Genomic DNA, 10,675 nt, shown 5'->3' with positions numbered 1-10,675 from the left:
CCAGCTGAAGCCACCCAACACTTACTACAAATATAGCCGCGATGCGTAGGCCACAAAATGGCTCCACTCACTTTTCCCAATGAAAAGCAAATGGTGAGTAGAGAGGGATCCGGCCCTGCAGCGGGCCGGGGCGGTGGCTCTGGTGGGCTGGGGGTTTTGGGGGGGGGCGTCAAGGAGCAGCCAGGGGGGCTTGGGGGGCTTCGGCCCCATGTAAGAGATAGGCAAGGGGGGGGAGAAAAAAAACCCAAGTCTCTTCCGCGGTTGGGTTTTAATCTTTTTCCCTTCTTTGATGCGGGGTGGGTGAGGAGGAGAAGATGCTTTCTCCTTTGAAACTGTGGGGTGCGCTTCTTTCCCCCCCCCCCTTTGCCCCCCGCCCTCGGCCGCCGGGACCCCCGGCTGGGACCGGCCGCGGGGGCGAAGCGCCCACCGGGCCCGGCTTCCCCCAGCCCCTCCCGGAGAGAGGGGGGGACCAGGACCCGGCCCAGCCGACGGCCAGGGCCTGTTGGCTTGTTCCTGGGATATTGGGGGGGGGGGTGTCCCCCCATATACCGCGCCCTCCCGCCCCTCCGCTTTGGGGCAATTTCCCTACAAAAAAAGCCCGCGGGAGAGGTGCATTTCTAGGCTGGAAATTTCCTGCCGATCCGCTGCTGGAAAACAAAAGGATTTTGCGGACCAGAAACCAGCGGGCGGGGAATTAATGCTCCCCCCCCCCCCCCCATTTTTCAAAGCGAAATCACCCCCAAATGAAGGCAAAACACTGCGGGTATTTTTGCGGGTTTGTGTATTTCGTTTTTAACGAAAGCGGGAGAGGACGCCATCGGGATAATTTCTTTTTTTACGAAGGGGAAAACCTTATTTTTCCTGATTTCGTTGGGGGGGGGGGGGGCAGCCGTCCTCGCCTTCCTGTTGATCCGCGGCGGGGAGCGGGCTCACCCCACCGGCGGCCCGGCCCCGGTCGTCGCGGCACCTCGGGCGGGAGCGCTGCCGGTAACCGGCCCCTTTAGGAATTCAATTTACCCCTTTAGAAATTAAATTTTTCCAGCCGGGCGAAGGAGAAAGGCGGCCGCCGCTCTTTGCGAGCCCAGCGGGAGAAAAACAACTCCTTCTCCGGCCCCGTCTGGGATTTCCTCCCGGGGAGACCGGGCTTGCAATGTGTCCAAAAAACGGCCCAATTCGCCCCAAATATAGGGCTTATTTTTTTGCGTGGGTTTTTTTTTTTTTTCCTCCCTCCTCGTTTTTTTATCTGTTTATTTTTTCCACGCCGGGCCGTGGCCCCGTGTGCGAGGCGGCGGCTCCCGGCTGCGCGGCGGGGACGAGCCGTGGGGGGACACACGGGGGACGGACGGGGACACGCGGGGGTGGCCGGCTGTCCCCTCTAACAGGGGCCGCCCCAGGGTGCCGTCCCCTCCTTGCCTCTCCCCTGCACCCCTCTCTCCGCTGCTCTCTGGCAATCCGGGCCCACGAGATCCACCCTCTCCTCTTTTTCTCCCCCCCCCCCCTTCTCTTCCTCCCAGGATTTAGCAGTTTTATCCCGATGCGGGTGTCCTTCCTCTCTGTAAAGTCGTAAGTACCTTGAGGTGGGAGGAGTAAATTCAGCCTGACACTGAGAGCGCTTTTGTTGAAACAGGAGAGACTTGCGGTGTCCCTACTTAAATATGACACATGTGAGTAATCTCTTCCTATACAATATCGGAATAGGCAATTAGATTTTTCTTTCTAGAGGGCTGGCGGGGAAGGGGCTGGAGGGAAGAGAGGGCTTGTGCTTTAGGTTGGGTGGTTGCTTTTGTTTTTATTGTTGTTTTTTTTTTTCCAAGAGAGATGGTGAGATATGGCCAAAAAAAAAAAAAAGGGGGGGGGGGTGTCTCTCGCAATTCAACCCAACAGAACGGAAAAAAAAAATTACCCAAGGCAAAGGAGCGAGAAGGATGGGGAGGACACCCAGCGTGTGGCAGCTCTCTGCTCCGCGAAGCTCCTTATTTATAGGAAAAAACCCAAAAAACCAAAAAAACCCAAAAAACAAACCCGAACGAGGGCGGGGGGGGGGGGGAGAAATAGCATGGCAATAATGGCGATATCGCTGCCTGCCCTCGGCGCGAGGTGCCCTGTCGCGACAGTAGTCGTTCTGTGGGAGAAGGGGGACAATGCCGGTGCGCGGCCGCGGAGGGAGGGCTGCTCCGCGCCGGGCCCCTGCCTCCTTCCTGCGGGGGGGATTGAGTCCGTTACGGGCTGGCTTAACCCCCTCTCCCCCAAAATGTGGCTTGGCGTGTGTTTTAAAAAAATAATAATACAAAAAATTAAAATGGGAGGGGAGGCGGTCGCCCGTGAGGCTGAGGCCGCTGCCGGCAAGCCGGGCCGCAAACACCACGGGGGACCCCAAAATGGGGAGAAATTCCCCCAAAGGCGGAGGGGAGGGGGGAAGAAGGGCTGAACCTCCTCCCGCCCACGAAATTTTGGCTGCAGAATTTAGCCCCCGGGCGCTGGCCGAGCCCCTGGGGCTGCGTTAGCCGCCGCGATGCTGCTGTCAGCCCTCCGCGTGGGGCGGCGTAAATTCCCCGCGGGGCGCCGGGCTGCGGAGTGGGGGGCTGGGGGGGGGGGTGTGTTTGGGGCTGGGGGGGGTGTGTGTCCGGCCGGGCCGCTCCCTGCGCGGTGCGTCGTGCGGGGCCGGGAGGCTGCACGCCGCCGCCACAGCGCCGCACCGTTCCGCGGGGGCTCCGTGACGTCACGGCGGGGGGCCGGGGCGCCTCGTGACGTCACCGCACGGCTCGGCGGCGTGGCCCCGCGGACCCCCGGCCCCTCTCGGTGTGGCGACGGGGCCCGTCCCGCCGGCAAACTCCAATCGGGTTGGGGCGATTCGTGCCTCCCCTGCCCCCCCCCCCCCCGGCTCCCCCCACTTCTCGCCGGCGAAGCCCCAGTCCCGAAGCGTGTCGTGTCCCCCCCCCGCCCCACTCTCCCCGTCGGGGCGGTGCCCGTGGAAGGGGGGTACCCCCCCCTCCAGCCGGGGCCGCCCCTCACCGCTGCCTCTCTCCGCAGGACGATGGACAGGCCGCCCGCCCCGCCGCCCCCCAGTGACCCCCGCGATGCCCGCCCCCCCCGGCGGCACGACTCGGAAGCGGAGAGCACGAACGAGCCGGAGAGCAGCCGCGGGGGCATGGAGGCGCCGGCGGACCCCCAGCTGCTGCTCAACGGGGCGTCCAAGGAGGCGGGCCGGCCCTCCCCCGGGCCCCCCGCCGCCCCCGTGCCCGTCATCGAGCTGGTGCGCCGGGGGGGCTCCCTGGACATAAAAAGCCGGGAGGCGGCGGGGGAGGCGATGCAGAGGGCGCCGGGAGCCGAGCCGTGCCGCGCCGCCGAGGCCGCCTGCGAGGCCCGCATGGTGCAGCTGAGCCCCCCCGCTCTCCCGCTGCAGCCCCCCGGCAGGGCCATGCTCTACAACCTGGGCCAGCCGCTGGCCACCATCAACAGGTCCGTGGTTTTCCCGACCCCAACCCCGGCGGGGGGACCCTCGGAGCGGCTCCCCGAGGGGTGCCGGGGTGGGAAGGAGAAGGAGGCGGGGGGAACGGCAGCGGCAGCAGAGTCCCTTCCACCGCGCGGGGCTCGGCGCTTAGTCATCGCGGGTTTGCATGCAACTTCGCAAAAAGAAGAAAGGGAGGGGGGAAAAAAAAAACCAAACCAAACCAACGAAACGAAAAATTGTCGTTCCCAGGGAAAAAAAAAAAACAAACAATCGCGGTAGAAATGCCCCGGGCAGAGCAAGGGGGCTGTCAGTAAACGCGGTGCTAGTCGAGAGCTGATTTAGAGCCTCGGAGCTCGCTCTTTCCTCCGATGAGTGCCGCAAATAAGCGCCAGGGCCAGGCAACGGTCTCGCAGGGGCAGAGCGCAGCCCCCACGGGCCGGAGCCCACCCGCGCTCCCCGCAGCCATCTCCACTCCCGGGGGGAGGCTGCGCTGCGGACCCGGCCCGGGTGGGCGTCCGTGCCCGCCAGGCTGAGGGACAAAAAGTCGCGGGGAGGGGGATGAGTTTTGCCCGGGAGCCGCTAGCCTGGGTGCCCCACGCCGCCCGCATCCCCCTGCCCACGCGGGGCTGGCGTCCCTCGGTGCCTGTCCCCCGGGCGGCCGCGTGTCGTGTGGCCGCACGACCCCGGGCTCGGTTTCGTGAGCCCTGAGCTCCCTCCGAGGTCACGGAGCAGCTCGGCTTCCCACCGGCCCCGGGCGCTTCCCAGCCCTCCCACGCGGGGGGGCCGGGGGCCGCGGCGGGAGGATGCCGGTGGGTCCTGACGGCCTCTCTCTGCCTTTCGTTCGCAGCGGGTTTTTCGGCGAACCGGACTCCTTCTCTATGTACGGCAGCAACCGGGTGAAGAGGAGACCCTCTCCCTACGAGATGGAGATCACCGACGGTGAGAGCGTTTGGCCCCTGCGCTGGCTTTTGGGGGGTTCCCCATCTGCTGAAGGGGGCGAGTTGCCGCACGGTGGCACACGCTGAGATTTAAACCCCAAATGGTAAAAGGCAAATAAGATGCCTGTGGTGGCAGGGTAGCTCCCCCCGGTAAGGGTCTTGTACAGCAGAGCCCAAATCTGTCCCGGCTAATGACCGGCAGCGTGCTCGGTGGATTTGCTTTCACGCAGCAAAGCAGTTCAGCGTATGGTTCATTACATCCCTGTTCTGCAAATTGCTTAGAGATTAAATCCGAAGGAAGCCACTAAATTTAAGTCTTTGTTGAAGTGCAGAGGCTGGATCAGGGCCATTGCGGTGACATGCTGTGTTTGCAAACCTTTTCAGCCAGGAGGCATTCCTAACGTGGACCACAGTCTCTGGCAGAAAGATCCCACTCGCCTTTAAACTGCCTAAAAGCAAAGGGCTAAACCTGTGCTAAGGTCTGCAAAGGGCTAAACCCGTGCTAAGGTCTGCAGGGTCACGCCAGCTTGTCTGCACCTTGCTTCAGTATATATCCACAGCGTGCTGCAGCCTGCCGTGGAGAAATACCCCGTGTCTGGTCTTGTGGCAGAGCCTGACAGCAGACGTGGAGGGTGACGGTCTGGTGTCCGAGCAGAGATCCCACGGGTGGGGATCCCCGTGGGAGCGGCGGGATAATTTCAAAGGAAGGAAGGCAGGGAGAAGGCAGGGCAGGATCCCGCTGCCTGCTCCCAGGCAGCCGGGGGGTTGCGGGAGGCTGCGGGCAGGCGGTAGCGCTGCCCACGCAAAGGGATGTTTGCGAGAACAATTTGCACGTGGAAGGCTGACACGTTTATCTGCAGAGTTAACAGCCCGTACAAATGAGCCCCATTGAAATGTGTTTCCTCTTTAGCAACTGCAAACGGTGTATTTCAATCGCCAGACAATTAATTTTCCTTCTTTCTAGCTAGCTGTCCCTTTCCTTCTACCCGGCTAATCTAAAATCAGATCCAATCGTAATCCACATCACTCTAAAATAATACGGTATGAGCTGATGGGCTCAGGGCGTTATCTGCGTTCGTCAGTCCCTCTCTCCCCACGCTCTGCCCTCCTCCGTCGGCCTGGTCCTTTCAGACCGCAGCCCCGTGGGGCAGGGGTGGGCTCAGCCCCCGGCACACGAAGGTCTTTCTGGCTGGGTTTCGATTCGGAGGCTTAGCGGCTACGGCGCAAAGGCCATCAAACCACGGTGTCTGACTAGAGCTTTTGACGTGCTATTAAATTAGATATGAAGGATTACAGAGCTATTGGGTCGTAACCAAGTTTTTGGATGTGTGCTTTAATGCAGGTGTCTACGTTGGGCCCAATCCTGCCCAATTTCCAAGACTGGGCTCAGAATTTTGGGGGGAAAAATAGGTACCAGATGATGCTGTCTGAACAGGAGCAATTTGTAGGGGTGTGCATCCCATGCTGAGGCATCTCTGTGGTTTGTCGGGCTTTACTCATCGCTCTGATGGTCACCTGCCAGGTGACATCCGTGGGATGCTGGAGCATCACTCCTGCGGGTCCTCAGTCCTTGGGAGGTACAGAAGGGCAGGAGGGTCTTGCCAGGCGCTTGGTGTTTGGTTTCCTCTGTAAGGAAACGAGTGGTGGGGTTTTTGCAACTATTTCTTTATCCATTTGGGGGAAAGTTTGGTGCATTGAATATCTTCTTAAAAAATAGATATAAATGGAGATAAAAATGTAAAAAAGTATCTGCAAGGATATTCTGGAACTTTGGAAGCTCATCTTTTTATTCGTTTTCCTCAGATCTCTAATTACAATTAAAAAAGCAGCAGTCAATGAATTGGAACAAAATCCAGGCAAAATTTCTCAGCCGACTGCTTGAATTAATTACGAGGCAAGTTTCTTTATGAGAAATAAATCTCTTCTATTATAACACAGCTATGGGGCATTTTAAATTTCTCCTTCGCTTGACATGTTTTGGCCAAAACCTGATCTCTTTCTAAAAGGTACATTTAATTTGGTTGATGAAGGAATCAAAAATCTGAGTGGTGTCAGAATTTGTGTTATATACTGGAGCTTGGTTTGGGTGCCCCTGGATGAAAATGAACAGGTCTTTTTTCTGATTTCTGACCTATTTATGAATAGATGCCTTTCAGTTGACAACTTTCAGTGAATAGAAATGCATGTTTGAAGCCTGTGAAGACTGGAAGTCTCTTGAGATTTTTTTTTTTTTGAAAATAAACAGTATCCAAGGCTTCTTTTTTTTCATGCCCTTATGGGAGTAAAAAGGTGTTAAGCTGCATCTCCTTCTGGATTCGAGGCTGGTTGCTTTGTCTTGTCTGGGAAGAGCAGTTAAGTGTTGAAACCGCTGTATTATTGTAGTAGGTTGTAGCACATTCTCCACTGGTTTATTAGCAGTGCTGGGCAGCCTGGTGTTGCTGAGGTCCCTTTGGTCCCCACCACCTTTCCCACGACCCGTGGCACAGTGGGCTGTGCGCATCAGGGACAAGAAACCTTCCCTTTCCATAAGCTCTTGCACATTAATTCATACAAAGGGCATTTACGTGCTGTTTGGGAGTGGAAAATTGCCTTTATTGAAGCATCAGACCGGGATCCTAGAGGTCGGAGATGAGTTTCTCATTCTGACACCCCCCAGCTTATCCCAGAGGCTCTTTGCGATTTTGGGGGACCCCCTGCTCCTGAGCACGCTGTGAGAAGTGAGTTGGATGGCTGCTTGTGGAGAAGCCGGTGGCTTTAATCTGGCTGCTTGGGAGTGTGTCCCCATGCAAACCCTGCCGTGGTGGGTATTTTGTGTGATGTGCTGGACCGAAGGGGCTCTAGTTTCCCCCGACGGGAGGAAAGTGTGATGGTGTTTAATCAGCTGGAACATGGGATTCCTCTTTTTGCGTCGTGTCAGGTCGGATCTGTCAAGGTGCAGCCTGACTAAGATGCCTCTAAAATCACATCTGTTTGGCTGCTCTGCCACAGGCAAAGCAGCCAAGAGTTCTGCTGTATAAGAATATTGATGTTTAAATGCCTCCCGGGATACTGGTTTCACTGAGTGATGGCAGAGCTATGCCTTAAACTGCTCACCATGGCCAGGGACTTGCTCCCACCAGAAGGGAGTAGTTAGACAAGTGTCTCAGGCAGGAGGGGGGACTACAGGGGAGAGATGGTGCGGATGGGAATATCCACAGCCAGTCTTTTGGGGTACGACTCACTGGTGTGTTACCTGCAAGTCTTTGCTTCATACTTTGTGAGGATTCTCGTTGTATGCGATGCTTCCCATCCTATGGGGGTTTCAGCCATGGTCATTCTCCCATAGTTTCATGAGGTCGCTGTGTTCTTTCACTGTTGGTGTCTCCTGGAAGTGCAGATGGAAAGGGTGTAATAATAAAAGCATCTTAATGGTAGTGTCTCCTTACATGAACTGGTTTCCATGGACCCAAGGACCTGCAGTCCTGACTTAGAGCATTGCTACTCCTGCAGCACAATCCTTTTGGGTATTCATGCTTTTGGGTCTCTCCTAGCACAGAGACAACGTCTTGCTTGTGCCAACAGGAGTTACCCTGATGATCTGGAAGGAGAATTGATCCGTTTTGTGCATCCATCCTGTGTAACATGCCCCGTCAGGAATATGGCTGTAAAATTACAGGGATTTAAGTGGAGTTCACATGTAACTGAGCCAAATGGACACCTCTAGCAATTTAGAGTCCCTTCTCCAATTACTGTCAGATAGGGAGTCTTTGCCACGATGTGCAGAGAGAGCAGACGGTCCTCAGGTCAGCTGTGAAACTGCTTCATCCTCCACCCGTGATCACCCTTCCAGCAAGGATGCTGCTTTCACTCCGTGTGTCACGTTGCTACCTGTCCTCATTGCTACGGGCTGAATCCTGCCACCCCATTTCACATAAACCACCCAGAGGGCTGGTGGCAGTCCTACAGTCTTTATCAGCTCTGGATCCTGCCTACATGAGGGAAGATGTCTGGATCTTAGAGCTGTCAAAGCCTCTGCTCAAGCTAATTTCCTCCTGTCCCAATGGTATGTCCATAAGACGTTTTTTGGGACAGAAAATAAAGCCATCTAGTGAGATAAACTTTTAATAGGACCTTTGTTGCTGAGACACCCTAAAAATATATCAGTGTTTTGCACATGTGTCATGGCCTCAGCCTTCCTCCTTGGAGAGGTAAATTTAGGTGTCTCAGAAGACATCTAAAAAAACACAACTCCGTTTTTCCCTTCCACTGTGTCATAGTTTAACCCCAGCCAACAACTAAGCACCATGCAGCCGCTCGCTTACTCCTCCCCCCTCCCAGCGTGATAGGGAGGAGAATTGGGAAAAAAAGTAAAACTCGTGGGTTGAGATAAGAACAGTTTAATAACTAAAACAAAATATAATAATAAGAATAATACAAATATAACAACAATTCTAATAATAATTGTAATGAACAGGAAGATAAAAAAAAGACAGTGAAATATAACCCAAGAAAAGAGAAGTGATGCACAATGCAATTGCTCACCACCTGCTGACCGATGCCCGAGCGGCTATCCGCCCCTTCTGGCCAACTCCCCCCAGTTCATATCCTGAGCATGACGTTCTATGGTATGGAATAGCCCTTTGGCTAGTTCGGATCAGCTGCCCTGGCCGTGCTCCCTCCCAGCTTCTTGTACCTCTTGTACATCTGCTTGCTGGCAGAGCACAGGAAACTGAAAAATCCTTAACTTAGGATAAGTGCTACTTAGCAACGGCTAAAACATCAGTGTGTTATCAACATTATTCTCACACTAAATCCAAAGCACCCTATACCAGCTACTAGGAAGAAAATTAACTCTATCCCAGCTGAAACCAGGGCACACTGGCTTGAACAGAAGTTATGGCTACATCAGCCCATCAGGTTAGCTTCCAGTTAGCTGGAAACTGCTGTTTCGCTGCCTTGCTGATGTGACTAAAATGAATTGGTTCATTTGGGAAACGGTGACCTATTCAGCAAAGTAATAAATGACCTGTTACGCCCCGCTCCTAATTCTGCGTGGTTGCAATTGCAGGTCCTCACACGAAAGTGGTTCGTCGCATTTTTACCAATAGCCGGGAGAGGTGGAGACAGCAGAACGTCAACGGAGCCTTTGCAGAGCTTCGCAAACTCATCCCCACCCACCCGCCCGACAAAAAACTGAGCAAGAACGAGATTTTGCGCCTGGCTATGAAATACATCAACTTCCTGGCCAAGCTGCTCAACGACCAGGAGGAAGAAGGAAACCAAAGGGGCAAAGTGAACAAAGACTCTGGGATAGTCCAGGAAGACCTCCTGCAGGACATGTTGTCTCCTAACTCTAGCTGTGGAAGTTCTTTAGACGGAGCGGCAAGCCCGGACAGCTTCACGGAAGAGCACGAAACACTAGATTCGAAGCACACGCGGAGCCTGCACCACGCCATTCTCCCTGTAGAAGGCAACGCGCAGCGGTGATGACCTTCCGCGTGGCTCCCGAAGCACCGAGGGGGGAGGCGAGACCCGAGCGTGCGGATGCTGGAACTTGTGCCCGTGGGATTTGTGACTCTGCCTTTCCCCAGGGGCTCGGGCTCCCTGTCCTCCCCAGCCCGGGACGGAGCGGCCGGCGCGTTGGCCGAGGACGAGACCAACCCAGATGGACGTTCGGTATTTAGGTACGTGATCGTACAAAGAAGAAAAGCATTGAAGTCATCTTCATTGTACATACTGCTCGTGATGTGACTCTGCGGAGGGGAAGGAGACGCGGCCAGCACCTCTCCAGCATTTAGGGGGTTTTCAGACCGTTTGATGACCGTCGCTTTTTAAACAGTCGCCTGGTTGAGAGGTGAAACTCCTCTGTCACTGCCGGCGGAGGCCACCGACACTTTCCAGCTCCACGTGGTGCTGGAGACTGCTGTGGCACATACAACTGCTCTGAGCAGGAGCTGGGGCCACGTGTTCCTGTTGTCCGAGAGCTTTTGACTGTATCTTTTTAAAGAGGTGAAAAAACACCCTCAGCAAAAGAACTATTAAAAGGATTAAGACATTTTCTTTTTCTCTCCTTTTTTTTTTTTTTCCTTTCTTCCTTTTCCTTCTACCTAACTTTGGATTGTTTGGGGTTGTTGTATTTATGACGTGGGATTACTTCTGTTTAACGCTGTCATGCAGTATCCACTGAACAAAAAGGTACATAGATGTTTTCTGCTGCCCTCCCAGTCCCCGATTTTTCTGCTGGTAACACTCAGTGGGTGAGCTCCAAGCCTGCTGTGGTCTCCTAGAGTTTCCCAGCAGTGTCTGT

General features: G+C 55.3%; 1 protein-coding gene across 1 annotated transcript; it reads left to right on the top strand.

Annotated features, from left to right (window-relative positions):
• On the top strand, positions 1–10,424 carry TAL1 (TAL bHLH transcription factor 1, erythroid differentiation factor). Its single transcript, XM_075037057.1, has 5 exons — positions 1–93; positions 1,515–1,664; positions 3,031–3,459; positions 4,299–4,390; positions 9,437–10,424. Coding segments are annotated over exons 2-5 (942 nt in total). The 5' UTR covers positions 1–93; positions 1,515–1,662; the 3' UTR covers positions 9,856–10,424.
• The last annotated feature ends 251 nt before the right edge of the window (positions 10,425–10,675 follow it).

This window comes from Buteo buteo, chromosome 10 (assembly GCF_964188355.1).
Source record: "Buteo buteo chromosome 10, bButBut1.hap1.1, whole genome shotgun sequence".
Taxonomy (NCBI): Eukaryota; Metazoa; Chordata; class Aves; order Accipitriformes; family Accipitridae; genus Buteo; species Buteo buteo.
The sequence above is the reverse complement of the archived record's forward strand: the minus strand, read 5'-3'. Positions and strand labels throughout refer to the sequence as shown.